The sequence below is a fragment of the Trachemys scripta genome, chromosome 3 (genome assembly GCF_013100865.1).
Source record: "Trachemys scripta elegans isolate TJP31775 chromosome 3, CAS_Tse_1.0, whole genome shotgun sequence".
Lineage (NCBI taxonomy): Eukaryota > Metazoa > Chordata > Testudines > Emydidae > Trachemys > Trachemys scripta.
In genome coordinates, this window is record NC_048300.1 from 36,349,080 (window position 1) to 36,367,256 (window position 18,177).

General features: G+C 41.6%; 1 protein-coding gene across 5 annotated transcripts in view; it reads right to left on the reverse strand.

The window, feature by feature from the left end:
- PLEKHH2 (pleckstrin homology, MyTH4 and FERM domain containing H2) overlaps positions 1-18,177 on the reverse strand; it is a 133,176-nt gene that overhangs the window by 71,096 nt on the left and 43,903 nt on the right. For 3 of the 5 annotated variants that reach the window (XM_034764448.1, XM_034764447.1, XM_034764445.1), the window contains 5 exons: positions 9,021-9,083; positions 6,736-6,885; positions 6,050-6,133; positions 5,150-5,231; positions 1,841-2,023 (listed from right to left, as the gene is read on the reverse strand). In XM_034764448.1, coding sequence (XP_034620339.1) covers positions 1,841-2,023; positions 5,150-5,231; positions 6,050-6,133; positions 6,736-6,885; positions 9,021-9,083 — 562 coding nt within the window. Of the gene's footprint in view, positions 1-1,840; positions 2,024-5,149; positions 5,232-6,049; positions 6,134-6,735; positions 6,886-7,809; positions 7,939-9,020; positions 9,084-18,177 lie in introns of those variants that run through there. The other 2 variants (XM_034764446.1, XM_034764449.1) reach the window with 2 other exon arrangements.

Consider the following 18,177-nt stretch of genomic DNA (forward strand, 5'->3'; position numbering starts at 1 on the left):
TCTTATATTTAGTGGTCTATCCAAAAAACTAAGGATAATAATGATGAATGTAACAAGAAGGGAGAGCGAGATGTGCCAAACTTTAAAAGAAACCAGATATGCAAAAATTTTTATGCTGAAGAGGACACATGCACTTACCCACATTAATAAATCTTAAAGATTATAAAGCTTTTCAAATGTAGGAAAGAAAAAGTGTGAAGATTAGATTAAGAATCAAAATATTCTGAGTTTCTATGTTATTAGTTAGAAATCCCTTCTGCATGCCACTGTTTCACTCCCAGGGCTGAACACTTAAGACCCACTGATGTCTCAAGGAAAATGTTTAGGAAAAGACATTCTGTTCAGATATAACTCTGCTTGTATTGTCTGTAACTCTTTCTCCCATTTTTGTTATTACATTAAAACATGATCATTTAGTGTTAGTGTATAGCACTGTTGTCTAGTGGTTAGAACAGGATACTTGGACTCTGGTGAATAGGTTCTGTTTCTGACCCTGCCACTTAAAACTTTGTCCTTCAGTTTCCTCATCTGTAAAAATGAGATACGTATCCACTTTTGTAATGAACTTTAGGATCCTTGAATGACAGGGTCTATAGAAATATTATCTGTCCTGACTGCTCTTTTCCTATTTGGAACAGGACAATTAGCAGCTGTAAAGTAAATTTGATGTCACAAGCAATGTTTTAAGACTTCAAATGGGGAATAAGAAGTAGGAGTAACCATCCTATTTTCTCAGGGAGTCACGGTCTCCCTGCTGCTACAAAGAGGAAATAAACTACACTGTATCTATATCTGTCACAGTGTACTCACCCCAACGTGTCGGCATAACTGTACCACTGGACACATTGCGGTGGGGAGAGGGTGCAGAATGGATTCAAGCTGGTGCAGTTGCAGAAAATGGTGGTAAAGTGCACAGGCACAGGGAAGGGGGTGTCTTATGCTACTGCTTCTTTGTGCTAGTATTCAGGGCAAGCCATTATCTCACCCATTTTAATTACAAAATACTGAGTTTATCTTGCTGAGCTTGTGTTTAAAATGGACATTAGGACAGCAGTGCTAACATATAGAAAACAAATGGAAAAAGTGAATGCAAAAACTTAGAGTGAATATTTAATTTAGCTCATTCCTTCATGAACTTTAAAAAGAAATCTCTTGAAGTTAGACCCTAATCTTGCAGTTGAAACCAAAGGGGTGGAGCCCTGCACCTGTGCAAAGCCCAGAGGCTTGTGAAATTCTGCAAAGTCCTAAAGGTCTGCCACAGCAGATCAAATTGTAAGACTGAGGCCTTAATACTGTTAGATGTTCTCCCTACCTAGAGTATGTTAATTAAGAGTTTAGGCTGAAATTGAAATCTTAAATCAAGTAATATGTATCAATTGAAAAACAGATTGAATATATATTTAGATGGATTTCAATATTTTTTCTTGTCAACTAACAGCTCTGAGTATATCCCCTCATTACAGTTAATTTTACAACCTCTTTTGCACTATACGGCTGCATCTTGTTTTCTGATATTATTGAAATTAATGAACACTATAGAATAAATTGGGATAATCTAATCCAAGGCCCAAAAGCAACCTCCTCTTCTAAAGGCTACAGCAGTGATCCATTAGCGTATGCTCACAGCAAAATATTTAAGCAATATACTAATTCAGAAGATTTCTAATAATACAGACTGTCTTGCGAGAGAGATGAGTTTGAAACAAAGGCTTCACAGTGTCCTTTTTGAAGTCCTTTTGTCCTATTTTGAAGAAGACTATTCTTGAACATAGCTATGTTTAAAGCAATTTTAATTTTCCACTAATTTCTTCCAGAATAAAATTAGATCAGGGATAAATACCTAATATGTTATTACCATCGCTTAATTCTGATTCTTTGCATGATGATTTGCTTATTTCATCAAATTTAATAGCTTGCTGAGGACTTCTTGCTCTGTTCAAAAAGCATCCAAATGTCAAACTGCTTAGTCGCTGGCCTTCCCCAGGTTTATGTGTTGAAGGGACACATTTCTTCCCCATAATTTCTGCAAGTGTAATAATTCATAAATTTAGTGTTAACAGGTTATGATGGCATATGCTAATAGGTTTTACTCTTACACAGTCTTAAGTATATTATCATTTTTAAAAACCGTAATAAAACTAAATATTTTGATATTAGAAATAAAAACCTTCTTGAAATCCTCTCTATACCAAACTCGCAAACTAAATTTTCACTTACTAAAGAAACATGATTCTCCTTCTAGAAAGTAAAGAGGGGAGAAAAACGATTTCTTTTAAAAAGTTTACAACAGAAAGATGTATTTTGGGAGAGAGAGAGTAAAAAAGATAGTGACAATAAAGTCACAGCAGAATAACCTTGGGTATTATGTTTGCAGTTCAGCCTACATATTAATCCAGTATACATCCAAACATGATAAAAGCAGACCAACTTTAAACATGAAAGGATTTAAATGGGTTCCATATTTCTTCAGATTTTCAAAGGATAATTGAGAAGGATAGGTCTAAAGTAAAAATTAGGCTCAACCTAATGACACGCTCTAAAAATAAGTGGGGTAACTCTCTTCTAGAAAAGGAAAATGTTCACTAATCAGAGCCAGGAAACTCTTTGTGACAAAAAACTATAGACTGATAGCTTTAGAAAAAATGTGGTAACTCCTACTCTAAACACGAAAAGAGTAAAAAGAGAGAACTGTCAAGATCTTTGTGATAGAGTCCTCCCAAAATGGCTGGATAAAAAGGCAGAACTGGATTAGATGTCCTATGGTACAAAATATAGCCACAATACTAGTAATTTAGGAAAAACACATAGCGGATCTTCTGGATCACCGGGGGATCAAGAGCACAATTAAGGAAGACAAGGACATTATTAAGAAGCTACATGGTTTCTTTGCATCTGTTTTTACCACAGAGGATGATACCTACCCCAGACCTGCTCTTTTCTGGTAATAAAGACAAAATACTATCAGACACTGAGATGTTAGAAGAGGTGCTGGAACAAATTGATCATTTAAAAAAAATAAATTACAAGGCCTGAATGAGTACTGAAGGAGCTGAAGTATGAAGTGGCTGAGGTGCTAGCAAAAATGTGTAATCTCATTTAAAAACAACTACTCTACTAGAAAACTGGAATATTTTAAAAAGCTCTATGGGTGATCTGGGAAAATACAGACCAGAAAGCCTTCCATTATTACCTGGTAAATGGGTTGAAACTATAATTAAAAATAGAAGAAAACATTTGAAAGATCATGATCACTCATATGATATCTAACCAGAATGGTTTCTGCAAAGAGAAATTGTGTCTCACTGATCTCCTAGAGCAGGGATGGGGAACCTACGGCCCAGGGGTCGGATCCGGCCCGCTGCTTCATTTCATCCAGCCCGCGGTAAGTCTCCACACCGTGGGCCGGAAGCCCCAAGCCTCGGCGCCTAGGCGGAGGGGCAATCAAGGAAGCTCCGCACGCTGCCCCCGCCCCCAGCGCCGGCTCTGCAGCTCCCATTGGCCGGGAACCACGGCCAATGGGAGCTGCAGGGGTGGCGCCTGTGGGTGTGGGCCATGCACACTGTGCAAATCCCCCTGGCCCCTCCGCCTAGGGGACGGACATGGCGGCCACTTCTGGGAGTAGTGTGGAGCCCTGGCAGGCAGGGAGCCAGCCCTAGCCCCGCTGTGCCGCTAACCGGGAGCCGCCTGAGGTAAGCGCTACCTGGCCAGAGTCCGCACCCCGAATCTCCTGCCCCAGGTCAGAACCCCCTCCCGCACACAAACATCCTCCCAGAGCCCACACCCCGCATCCACTCCCGCACCCCAACCCCCTGCCCCACCCGAGCCCCCTCCTGCACCCAACTCCCTCCCAGAGCCTGGACCCCGAACCTTCTCTCACACTCAACTCCCAGCCCTGAGCCCACTCCTGCACTTCAAACCCCTGAGCCCGCTCCTGCACCCTGAATGCCTTATTTCTGGCCCCACCCTGGAGCCTAGGGGAAACCCCAAGACTCTGCGCCCCCACATCGGGCTGGAGCCACGTGTGCCAGCTCATCCCGCTCTGGGGGGAAGCCTCAAGCCTCCATGACCCCCACCAGGGCTGTGTGGCCTGCGACTGATCTTTTTTCTGTGGGTCAGTGGCCCCTGATAGAAAAAAGGTTTCCCACCCCTGTCTTAGAGATCTGAGGATGTCAGAAAAGTAGTGGATAAAGGAGAACCAGTTAACATAATTTATTTAGACTTTCAAAAGGCCTTTTACAATGTGCTTCACAAGACACTACTAAAAGAGCTAAGTAGTCAGTGGTTGAAAGGCAAAGTATTGTCATGGATCCAAAACTAGTTAAGAGACAGAAAATTAAGGGCTGGAATAAACAGTCAGTTTTCATCATGGTAAAATGTTAACAGCTGGGTGCCTCTAGGTTCCATGCTAGGTTGTGAGTTATCTAATATATTAATTAATCATCTGGAAAGGGAGTTGAGTAGTAAACTAGCAACATTTGCACATGAGAAAGTTACTTAGGTTAGTCAAGTCCAGGGAGGACTGTGAGGAAGCTCGGTGAGACTTACAGAAGGGTAGGTGAACTGGCAACATGATGGCAAATAAAATTCAGTGTTGACAAATGCAAAGTAATGCACATTGGAGGAAAAAATTTAAATACTCAGAGATCATACAGGGTTCTTAGTTAATTGTATCAACTCAGGAAAGGGACCTGGGTGTCACTGTAGACAACTCAATGTGTGCAGCTGCGGTTAAAAAAAAGAAGCTGATCAGAACTCTGATCCTCAGCATGACATAGACTGGTGGGCCAGTTCAACAATGATATCCACCTATCCTTTAATGTTTCAAAGTCTACAAATCATACAATTAAACAAGTCAAAGGGAGGACATGAAACAATCCAGCCCAATCAGATTATTTGAGAACTTATTTAATTTAAGAAAATATTCATACATTCAGAAACAAATGACAATTTATAAAGGTCCAAATACTTCTTGCCTTACTCATTCACATGTAGTCCCAGCAAAGTCTAAAGTCAAATGGTCCATGGGACAAATTCCATTGAAATCAAAGTATTCCATGAGACTACTCAGATGCATAAAGTGAGCAGGATTTACTCCCATGCATTACTATATAAAACTAAAAGCAATTTTCAAAGGACGTGTGCTATTTACCTTGCAGTTTAGACTGCATTGTTCTCATCTCTTCATTTTGGTTTTGGTTGATCAAGCGAAGGTTCTGATTTTCTACCTCTAACTGAAAGGATATAAATTTAAGCTCCTCCATTAGTGAAACAATTTTTCAAGTCATTACATTGTGAGGGAAGACACAATTTTCTTGCCATTTCCTTTTGAGCTAAATAAGAGCAGCAGCAGGGCTAATCTTAATTGAGGCCTAATATTATGGATTTCTTCATTCAGAATAGTATGTGTTTTCTATGATAAACATTCTTCCCACTTTTATACTTTAGGTATATAGCCATTTAACTAGCTTTATGTGTATACAGAGATGTCAATATATAATAATTCACATATTAGATACTAAAATATTTCACTTTATGCTAGATTGGCTTTTTAGTTTTAATGGCAATTCAAAATGCATTAAACATGAGGGTAGGAGCAAATGCTGGGTGCCAAAAATGGCAGCCTATGGCCCCAAAGGACCTTTTATTACCCCAAGTGAGAGGCAAGGAGTGACAATGAGTCCCCCTTGTGTCCTCCAAACTAAGGAATAGCGAGTTCTAAGCAGAGACAGTGCCACCCCAAAGCCACCCAACATTCACATGAGCACTTTGTGCAATTGAAGGGGGAAGAGGGAGGCAAAGCACCTATCCCTAAGAAGCCCAGGAATGGCCATCCCCCATGCTGGCCTAATCGAATTCCCTTTTCTCTCATGCCTCCACTGAGACAGGGAATTTTGAGGGTTTTTTTTCCTTTTAGGCCTAATAAATACAGCACCAAAGGAAAATGGTAGACATTTTTCACTGAGATCTCTCTCCTTGTATGACACAGAAACTCTGGCCTGCTACACTATGTGTTCACTGTACAGTAAATATCATAGGAGACGTCTCATACCTCATGGAGCTTGACTGTCACCCATTCTTTTATTTTAGCTGCTTTTTCTTCTATGATTTTTGCCTCTTGTATTCTGATTTGCTTCTGAAATAGTAAGACAAAATATATTTTCCAATGTGTATTCCATCCCATCTAAGGAGCATCTTATAATGCAAATTCTGTAGATTACTTCTAGCTATGTTTCATCTCAGTCTCTTTGCCACTAGCATACAAGAGTTGGTAAATTCTTTGAACAAACCCTTCATGGGATTTTTCACATAGGCTGCTGTCCTACTAGGTAAAGTGAAAATCTCTCTCAAAGGGAGACCTGGAGGAGGAGGAAGAAGAAAAATGTCTCTCCAGAGTACATCCTACTTACCAATCAAATGTTCTTACAAAGGAAACCTCATCTCAATTTGAGAATCTCATTCCTCTGACCCACCACAACTGGAAAAAAAAAATCTTCCAATAGACAACTCCATCTCAGCCCCACCTCCTGTAGGAAAAGTCAGCTGAATTTGCATCTCAGTCCAGACTCGTAATTTAACATGTGATGTATTACCTTTACAGCATCAGGCTATTTATCAATAATCAGATAATGAGAAAGAGTTTTAAACTTATCTCTCTTATACCATTCTTTACTTTTTTATACGCACAATTAAGAATCTATGAATAACATGCCTTTTGGTCACCGAATTATTCCTAACCTGTTCTTCAAGTTGTTGCTCCAAGTTTTGTATAATGTCATCTTTCTCCTGTACCAGAGTCTCCAGATCTTGACACCTCTTATACAACCTGGTCTCCGATTCGCTAGTCTGAACATTAGCTGCTTTTAATTTCTCTTCCATAATCTGCACCTGTTCAGCAGGTGAAACACAACACCCTAAGTAAACTTTAATCATTTAATCATAAAAGTCATAATAAAATTTACCATACATTAAAGGCTTAACCCAGTGCTGCGAAGTGCTAAAATAGATCAGAGATGAGAGCATTTTGTAGATCATACTTGATCTTTAGTCAATAGTACTGCAAGGGCACTGCTAACACTTAGAGGTTTTGTTAACATCAGTTCTAACTTCTGCTTCCATAACAAATAAAACTATTAGAGATAGTAAAAGGGGAAGAATATGACGACTATCTTGGGAACAATTACCTCCCTCATTTGACTGTTATGAGGCTTAATAAATAAAGGTCTGTGAAGTCTTTTGAAAGTCTTGCTTAAACACAGCACACATGAAAATAATTAGTATTATTTTATTAAAATTATGACTCTTATAAAGATCTTGTTCATAGTCAATGAATGCATTCTGATCCAAGTCACCAAGAGCCTGAATGAGAAAACACTCAGAACATGTTTAAATCCATTCCAAATCAAGAAAGCACTAACCATGTGTTACACATAAACTGAGATGCTTTCTTGAACTGAGGCCAGAGACCATAGCCAGGATTTTTGTCTAATTTTCAGGGTTATTGCTTAAACGGTTCTTGGATTATATGCTCTTTTAGGTGTACAGACTGTCTTCCTCTGTTTCTGTAAACACCTGGCACAATGTGGCCGCATTTTGATTGAGGCCTTTGGGTGCTTCTGTGGCTTAAAAAATATTAATGCTAAATTCACTCAAATATCAAAATGGGAAAGAAATAATTGTGGTATATATAGCCTTTTAAGGCTTGACTACAGAGCATAGTACATGACCTATCTTTGCTCCACAGAAAACATTCCTGAGTCAGATGTTTAGTGTTTATACTAATTTATAAACAAAGAGAAACAATTTACAAACCCCAACTGCAGAACATGCCCACTTTCAGCAGATCACTGTGTTCAGCCTTGAAATGCTCTTCCCACTGCTCATATAAACATAATTCAAATTCTAGCATGTGAGAGAAGAGCTGAACTTGGGCAACAGACACTTTTCACCAAAGAAAATGAAACCATAAATCCTTTCAGCACTGTTAAAGAGAAAAGACAGCACTCACTATCAATGAATCACTAATATATATGTACAGACAGACTAGCAAAGGCCAGGAAACAGTGATTCATGCTGCTCCCAATTAACAATTCCTGTGTGCTTTTAAACTGATTTTTTTTTTTTAATCAGTAAAGCAAATTGGGAGATTCGTTAGTGGAGTATAACAAATTGAAGCTGAGAACATACAGCTTCTGTGCAAACCAAGGGCTTGGTCTTGCAATGCAATGGAATACCCTCAACTCCCACTAAGTTCAATGGAAGTTGATGGTCTCGGCAAAGCTGACAGGAAATGGCTTCATCTTGTAGCTCAGACTCCTACTATTTTGTTTGAGGAGATCTATGCATGTATTGGAATTACTGCAACAATGAAGGCATGCATTCCATATGAACTGATTTTTTTATGCTTTTACACTTTATATTACGAATGATTTCATTTAATTTTTGATGCACATTCTTATATAGCATTGTTTGGGTATCCATCAGGGACACTGGTTTTAGTCAACAAAACATCTTCATTTTGGGACAGCAAAGACAACCTAAATTTAATATGTGTGGACTACTTAATCCCATGGACTACCAAAACTTTAAAAGAGGGCTCAACATTGGAGAAGTCTCCTATTTAGTGATTGTACTTTTACTTGAGAATATGGCTCTACGGCACAAATATGTTAATTTTATATTTTTATGGTTTTGCTACTGTCAGGACTGTTTTCTCTCCCTTTTGTTTACATGTTAGTTTTACATTTGCATCACTTATCAGAAGCTAGAAAAAGATACAGAAGAAAAATACTATACAAACAAAGAGATTCAAGACATGCACTTAATATTTGTTTTGATAGGTATGACTATATGTTAAGACAGACCCATAACTGGGTGGCAAACCAAGATGTTACAACATCTATTAGGAAACATCTACAATAGGACATATAGTAATATTGCTGAATCACCTTTGCTAACATTGCTCTAATACACCATCCAACAATAGCTATCAGACATACTGTACTTCTTCAATTTAAATGTACCTGCTGAAAAGCTCTCTCTGCTTGACGATCTGCATCAATAACTTGTCTCTCAAGTTGTTGCATCTGTATATACATATAAAACAGCATGTCATAAAATGTGCACTCCTTTTATAAGCTGCCACCAAAAGCTCCGTAATGTAAGATAATTTCATATCCTCTTTAGAACAAAAAATCTAATATGACTTAAAAAAATAAAACAAGTAAAAGTTAGGACAAGTTTCATTTGAGACTGGGGAAATAATCAATACATGAGGATGATATCAAAATATTATTGAGGTTCTGCTAATGTAGGGAAATTCAGTAAAAATTATCTTTATAATAGACCCTTGTGGCTAACTTCTGTACCATAATGGCTCTTCCCTGCTACCATGTAGGATAAATGGTTTTGATAGTTACCCTTAGACCATTAGCTCTTTTCTGTTCTTGATGCCCAACCCTGCAAAGTGCTGAGCTCTCTTAGCTCCTATTGACATTAATAAGAGTCAAGGGTACTTCGCACACTGCAAAATCAGGTCCCTAGTTCCTAGTAAAGTTGAAAAGTCAGGAAGGACTGTACTGGATGCAACATTCAAGCATCCATGCAACATTTAAACACCATCTGACCGAGAGAGCAAAATGGACACCAGAAAAATATGTGACCTACTACAAGATAGTAGTCAGGTACTGCAAAGAAAAGTCTACTAATAACTGTGCTGAAATATTATTTTTGCTAGAATCCTTCTAGCATTGTTTTCCTGATATAGGAATTTTTTTTTTCTGAGAACCAATTTATAAAAACAGGCTAGAGAGTATCTGGGAAGACAAATAATTTTCAGCATGGTTTCAGGAGCTTGCTTCCGCAGAAATATTAAACTATTATTCCACACTGGTTGTCACTAGGACAGATGTGAGCCACATGTGAACATGGACTAAAGGTCACGCATTGATCACATAGACCACTGTTCCTATATCATAGGTCACAGTCAAATATTTATGAGGATAATACCCAACTTCAGAATTATGACTAGAAAAGACTCGTATACAAGTGCTAAATATTTGAAGAAGGGTTTATTCTTCCTACAGACAATGTCACTGTGTCTTGCTGGTACTCTACTTCTCTCATTTTCCAGATTCTTGGCTTTTTCAGATGTCAATCCATACTACCAGTAACAGTTTTGTGTAGTTTCAGTACTTCACCCAGACAAGAACACACAGTTGTCACTTGCTGTCAATCAAAAGGCAGGGAAATGAGAGAAGAGAAAGTTCGTACTAAACAAAGAAAAGCTGTCATTAACCTCTTAATATCTCTCCATTTTAATAATATGGAAACCTAAACGTCACACAACAGCATGTAATTTGAATCAAGGATTATAAACATAGTACAGTGCAAATTACCATCACTGTGCTCTCCATAGGCTCTTTTGAAGGAACAGAATTAAGGAAATAATAGTTCTATTCATGCACTAAACATTTAGACAGAGAGGTGAGGAGTTAAATACCCATTTGGAACAAATTGTGTTCCTTTTTGTCTGTGTAATTAAAACCAAAACCAAAACCCTGTTTGTCATTAATCTTGAGTTTTTTATCACTGGGTTTTAAGTTTTATAATTTTGTATCCTAAATTTAATTTTCAGAGTTGTGGTTTTAGATTGTCTATTGAAGTATGAGATTAGGTTACAAAGCTTGCTTTAATAGGGCTGTTTAACATTTGCTTTTTTAGTAATTTTGTAGCGAGGATTAATTTGTATGTTTGAGTATACTGATAGCTAACATCATGCACTACACTAACCTTACAGTGATAACACACATTACATTGCATAGTAATGAACATGGAATAAACATCTAATTAACATTCTATGGCAGTATGATAGAAAAATCTTTTAAGTATTCATAATGTGGCTTTACTGTAGATGAGTGGCAAACTGTCCAGAGTTTTCAACAACCCAGATAACTTGTAAACATAGGTGGAATGCCAGTGTCAGTGTTTTGTGAACCACTAATAGATATACCATAAGTAGAGGTTCCAATTTGAGCTTTAAACTAATTTTTACCAGAAAGAACCAGCCAAAAAGATGACATACATACCTACTAATTTATATATGGAAATAAAACCTGGAAGTTTTGCTTGCCAGTCCCAATCACGCATCTCAACTGTCCTTCATTACAAGGGAAATACCTCATTAAATGACATCCATGCCACACAAACCTGGCATGATCTCCAGGGCCAGCTCCAGGCACCAGCGAAGGAAGCAGGTGCTTGGGGCGGCCAATGGAAAGGGGCGGCACGTCCAGGTCTTTGGCGGCAATTCGGCGGTAGGTCCCCCAGTCCCTCTCTTCCTCTTAGACCTGCTGCTGAAGTGCCGCCGAAGAGGAAGAGAGGGAGCGAAGGACCCGCCGCTGAATTGCTGCTGAAGAATGAAGCGGCACAATTGAGCACAGTCTGCAGTGCCGCCGATCGGCTTTATTTTTTATTTTTTTTATTTTTCGCTTCACCGTTTGGGGTGGTAAAAAAGCTGGAGCTGGCCCTGATGATCTCACTTTATCCTTTTGTAAATTATTCCTATCACAAATGCAAATTCATGTGATGTCATAAGAAATGTTTGTGATCAAACTAATCCCACATCATTTTGAGCTTCCTGTTTTATTATTTTTGTACCCCTGCTTGAGTCTGTGTCCTACATTTGGAAGTTGGCAGGAACATATCAAATCAACATAACAGATTTTCTATGTCCTCTGCCTTCATAGGATAGCTACAGCTGGGGAAGAAGGAGCCAACATTTCACAAGTTGAGCTGTCTGATCACTTAGCCAGCCTTTGGCTTACCACCATTCCTGTCTAGGAAACTGACAGACCAGAACAAACACATTGCATATAGTCTAAGCTGCAAACCCCCTAAGTCATACTGAGCTTTGCAGGTTCAAATTTATTTCTTGAAGAAACTCCCACTCAACTTCTCAGAAAATAAAAGGCCTCAAGCCCTGTAAACAAAACACAGCCTCCTTAGCCAATGTCTAATAATGGTAACATTATGCAAACAGCTAGACAATAGCACTGCACTTCTGCACAGCACTTTGAGTTTTGTACAATACCATGAAATATAGGAATTATTCCCACACCTCCATGCTGTTTCCAAGCATCTGTAACACTATGCAGTGCTGGCTAGAGGACTATAAATACCTAGACAGAAGTTAGTGACATGAATAACATTACTTGAATAAAGGCTTTAGGTGTTGTTAAACTAAAAATAACCTGAGGGAAATGACCTGACAAACAAATTTACCGAGCAAAATAGGATTGAAAGGGTTAAGAATGTAATACTGTGATTAATATTTGCTTTTTGTAGAGCTGACTGAAGAAAATATGTTAAGTAGTTTTGCATGAGCTCACAATATGGATAAGTCAGCCAGTTTTCTGGCAGCAACTACACTTTGTTCTTGAAATTTGGGAACTTTCTGAAGACTCCCAAATGTATGTTTGGCTGTTCCTGTGAAATAATATAACAATATATTTCTGTACTTGCTGAATAATATACCATAGTAACCAAACTTTAGTAGTTGTTCTATTATATGGAACTGGCTAATGTTTCAATAGTTAAGGGCCAGATAACATTTCCTCAACAAATCCTGATTTTTTTTCCTTCGGGATTTATTGATTTAGGTTTATTTTAGAGTATCTATCCCAAACTTCAGGCATTCATATAACAATTGCAATAATAGTAATATAATAGGTACAATACAAATGCAAAAATTCAAAGTTCACACAAATAATCTGCTCCAATCCAGAATACTGCTTGTCCAAAAAATAAGAGAGATCCTCACCCGTGCTCTGGACCCTTTACAGTGGATAAAGGGGCCAGAGCCACATAAAGAGCCTCAACCTCTGGATACAGTTGGGATAAAATTCCTCTGGTGCAAGAACTGAGAAGGCACCTCCTCACATGCTCCGGCATAAGGGGTGTATTGGGGGTGAGGTTGCACCATGTAGCACTATGGAGATTCTGAGCAGTGCTGCTGTCCATAGGTAAACAGGGTCAAGCTGTTATAATTTAGGGTATGTCTACACTACGGGATTAATCCGAATTTACAGAATTCGAATTTTGGAAACAGATTGTATAAAGTCGAATGTATGCGGCCACACTAAGCACATTAATTCGGCGGTGTGCGTCCATGTACCGGGGCTAGCGTCGATTTCCTGAGCGTTGCACTGTGGGTAGCTATCCCATAGTTCCCGCAGTCTCCTCCGCCCATTGGAATTCTGGGTTGAGATCCCAATGCCTGATGGGGCCAAAAACATTGTCGCGGGTGGTTCTGGGTACATCCTTCCCCCTCTCCAGGGAAGCAACGGCAGACAACCGTTTCGCGCCTTTTCCCTGGGTGAACAGTGCAGACGCCATACCACAGCAAGCCTGGAGCCTGCTCAGCTCAAGACAGCAGTCATGAACATTGTAAACACCTTGCGCGTTATCGTGCAGTTTATGCTGAACCAGAACCTGCAAAACCAGGTGGCGAGGAGTAGGCTACGGCAGCAAGAGTGATGAGGACATGGACATGGAATTCAATCAAACCGCGGGCCCCAGTGCTTTGGAGATCATGCTGTTAATGGGGCAGGTTATAGCCGTGGAACGCTGATTCTGGGCCCGGGAAACAAGCACAGTCTGGTGGGACCGCATAGTGTTGCGGGTGTGGGACGATTCCCAGTGGCTGCGAAACTTTCACATGCGTAAGGGTACTTCCATGGAACTTTGTGATTGCTTTCCCCTGCCCTGAAGCACCAGAATACCAAGATGAGAGCAGCCCTCACAGCTGAGAAGCAAGTGGCGATAGCCCTGTGGAAGCTTGCAACGCCAGACAGCTACCAGTCAGTTGGGAATCAATTTGGAGTGGGCAAATCTACTGTGGGGGCTGCTGTGATGCAAGTAGCCAAAGCAATCACTGAGCTGCTGCTACGAAAGGTAGTGACTCTGGGAAATGTGCAGGTCATAGTGGATGGCTTTGCTGCAATGGGATTCCATAACTGTGGTGCGGCGATAGATGGAACCCATATCCCTATCTTGGCACCGGAGCACCAGGGTACCCAGTACATAAACCGCAAGGGGTACTTTTCAATGGTCCTGCAAGCACTTGTGCATCACAAGGGATGTTTCACCTACATCAACGTGGGCTGGCCGGGAAGAGTTCATGACGCTCGCGTCTGCAGGACCACTACTCCGTTTAAACAGCTGCAGCAAGGGACTTACTTCCCGGGCCAGAAAATAACCGTTGGGGATGTTGAAATGCCTATAGTTATCCTTGGGGACCCAGCCTACCCCTTAATGCCATGGCTCATGAAGCCATACACAGGCATCCTGGACAGGAGTCAGGAGCTGTTCAACTACAGGCTGAGCAAGTGCAGAATGGTGGTAGAATGTGCATTTGGACGTTTAAAAGGTCACTGGCACTCGTTACTGACTCGGTCAGACCTCTGCCAAACCAATATCCCCATTGTTATTGCTGCTTGCTGTGTGCTCCACAATCTCTGTGAGAGTAAGGGGGAGACCTTTATGGCGGGGTGGGAGGGTGAGGCAAATCGCCTGGCTGCTGATTATGCGCAGCCAGACACCAGGGCGATTAGAAGATCACACCAGGAAGCGCTGCGCATCAGAGAAGCTTTGAAAACCAGTTTCATGACTGGCCAGGCTATGGTGTGAAAGTTCTGTTTGTTGAAAACCCGCCCCCTTGATTGACTCATTCCCTGTAAGCAAACCACCCTCCCCCCTTAAATCACAGTTTGCTTTTAAAGGAAATAAAGTCACTATAGTTTAAAAATCATGTAGTCTTTATTAATTGATTATAAACTTAGGGAGAGAACCGACGAGGTAGCCCGGGTGGGGTTTGGGAGGAGGATAGGAGGGAAGTAAAAGGCCACTGAAAAAATTCAATGTAATGACAGCCTTTTGGTTGGGCTGTCCACTGGGGTGGACTGGGAGGGTGCACAGAGCCTCCCCCCACCCCGCCCCAGCATTCTTACACGTCTGTGTGAGGGGGCTATGGAACATGGTGAGGGAGGTTATACAGCAGCTGCAGCGGCACTCTATTATCCTGCTGCCATTCCTGAAGCTCCACCAGATGTCAGAGCATGTCCATTTGATCACACAGCAGCCACAGCGGTGCAGCCTGCCACCTCTCATCTCGAGCGTCCCTCATGACCTCACGTTCACTGGCATCTTTCCTGTATTTAGATACCGTGTCCTTCCACTCATTCAAATGAGCTCTTTCATTGCGGGTGCATTCCATTATTTCCAAGAACATCTCGTCTTGCATCCTCTTTCTCCGCCGCCTTATCTGAGAGAGCCTTCGGGACGGAGGAGGGAGGCTTGAAAAATTTGCAGCTGCTGGAGGGATGGAAAAAAGGAGAGAAGTTTTTAAAAAGATACATTTTACAGAACAATGCTTATACTCTTTCACGGTGAACAATACTATTCACATTACATAGAACATGTGATTTCAGTACAAGGTCGCATTTTCCATCTTAATATTGAGTGCCTGTGGCTTTGGTGTTAGAGATCACAGATGCAGGTCCGGGCAACAGAATTTGGCTTGCATGCGCCCATGGTAAGCCATTGTCTTTCGGCTTCTGCACCCTCCTTTCCCACGTACCAAGCAAAGCCCATTGACTGCTGCGGTTTTCCTGTTAACCTTCAGCAGCAGAAAACAAACTAAACCCCACCCCATTGGCTAGTATCAGGGAAGATCCCTGCAGAAACCAAACTAACCCCCCTCCCCCCCACCCGCCATGAATTATCTGGGATGATCGCTGTACCCCTCCCCCCACCGCATGGCTGGTATCAGGGAAGATCCCTGCTAGCCAAAGGCAAAAAGCTCAGCGCCAATTCGCCTCCCCATTCCGCGCTTGGCTAACTGCAGGGAAGGATTTCTTTTCAGCCACAGGCAAACAGCCCAGTAGGAACGGCCACTTCTGTCCCCTTAATTAAATTCCCATATTTCAACCAGGTTAGCATAAGCGATATCACTCTCCTGAGGATTACACAGTGAGATAAAGAACGGATGTTGCTTGAATGCCAGCAAACACTGGGACCATACGCTGCCAGGCTTTGTCATGCAATGATACCAGATTACTTGCTAGTAGCATGGCATGGTCAAGTGTCCTACCATGGAGGACGGAATAAGGCTGCACTGCCCAGAAACCTTCTGCAAAGGCTTTTGGAGTACCTCCAGGAGAGCTTCATGGAGATGTCCCTGGAGGATTTCCGCTCCATCCCCAGATACGTTAACAGACTTTTCCAGTAGCTGTACTGGCCGCGAATGCATCCCAAGTCCTCAGGGCAAATTAATCATTAAAAAACGCTTGCTTTTAAACCATGTCTTATATTTTAAAAGGTAAACTCACCTGAGGTCCCTTCCATGGAGTCATGGTCTTGGGTACTGGCTTGGGAGGCTTGGGAGGGTACTTCAGTCAGGCTGAGAAAAAGATCCTGGCTGTTGGGGAGAATGGAGTGCTGTGTGCTCTCTGCAAGCTCATCCTCCTCCTCCTCTTCCCCATCCGCAGAATCCTCAGGTGTGGCTGATGAGATTACCCCCGGAATCCACGGTTAGAAGTGGGGGAGTGGGGGGGCCCCCCCCCCCCCCTAGAATTGCATGCAGCTCAGCGTAGAAGCGGCATGTCTGCGGATCTGACCCGGAGCGACCATTTGCCTCCTTTGTTTTCTGATAGGCTTGTCTGAGCTCCTTGACTTTCACGCAGCACTGCTCTGAGTCCCTATTGTGGCCTCTCTCCATCATGCCCTTGGAGATTTTTTCAAAAGTTTTGGCATTTCATCTTTTCGAATGAAGTTCTGCTAGCACTGAATCCTCTCCCCATATAGCGATCAGATCCAGTACCTCCCGTATGGTCCATGCTGGTGCTCTTTTTCGATTATCAGCCTGCATGGTTACCTGTGCTGATGAGCTCTTTGTGGTCACCTGTGCTCTCCTGTGCTGGGAAAACAGGAAATTAAATTCAAATGTTCGCGGGGCTTTTCCTGTCTACCTGGCCAGTGCATCCGAGTTCAGATTGCTGTCCAGAGTGGTCACAATGGTGCACTGTGGGATAGCTCCCGGAGGCCAATACCATCGAATTGCGGCCACACTAACCCTAATTCGAAATGACAATATCGATTTCGGCGCTACTCCGCTCGTCGGGGAGGAGTACAGAAATCGATTTTAAGAGCCCTTTATTTCAAAATAAATGGCTTCGTTGTGTGGACAGGTGCAGGGTTAATTCGGTTTAACGCTGCTAAATTCGAATTAAACTCATAGTGTAGACCAGGTCTTAGACAGTGCCTTAGAACAGCCCACAATCAGAAGGATACCAGGGTGGCTTAACACTACTTTTGCCCCTCATCCTCTGGGCTGTGAGTTTGGAACTGCGCCTCTTAGATGCACAAAAACTCTCACCCAGTATACTAATGATACAATCTCCAACCTCCCTACATTCCTCAACTAACTACCTCCCAAAAGGAGGAATGCTGCAGTATACCTTAAAGGTTACCAAATCAGTTTTGTTGGACCAAAGAGGGGAGCAACTTCCACAGGCAAGAACCCCTCTTGGAAAAAGCCTTGCCATCAACCCTTCTATTTTAAGCCAGAAGATCATTTGCTTAAGCACCTATGCTGGTTAATGTGGCAGCAAACTATTTAGCTCAAAAACAGAATATCAGATTCCACTTGGAAGCTAAACAGAAGCCAGTGCAGACTCCAGAACACCAGTATACTGTGCTCTCTGCATGAAGCACCACTTATGGAGACACAATCTGCTCCGATTTAGCTTATGGATGGATGGCCTGAAGATGTAGCCCCACACAGAACAACATACAATGCTCTAATCTCAAGGTGACAAAGACATAGATAACTGCAGCAATGTCTGCATTTGAAAGAGAAGGTCGATGTGTTTCACAGAGGCAGATGGAAGAAGAAAGCATTCTTGGCTACAGCCTCCAGGACAAGCTCTGAGTCTAAGAAGAACTCTATATAGATACATTGTTTAACAAACAGGCAGTGATGATTTAGGCCTGTCTTGCAAGCCTCTTTATGCAGGGATATCCCTGCACCTGTGCAAAGCCCAAGTGCCTTCAATGGGATCAGTCTGCACAGAACAACTTGTGGGATCACAGCCACAGCCTCCACCAGCTCTTTATTAGTCT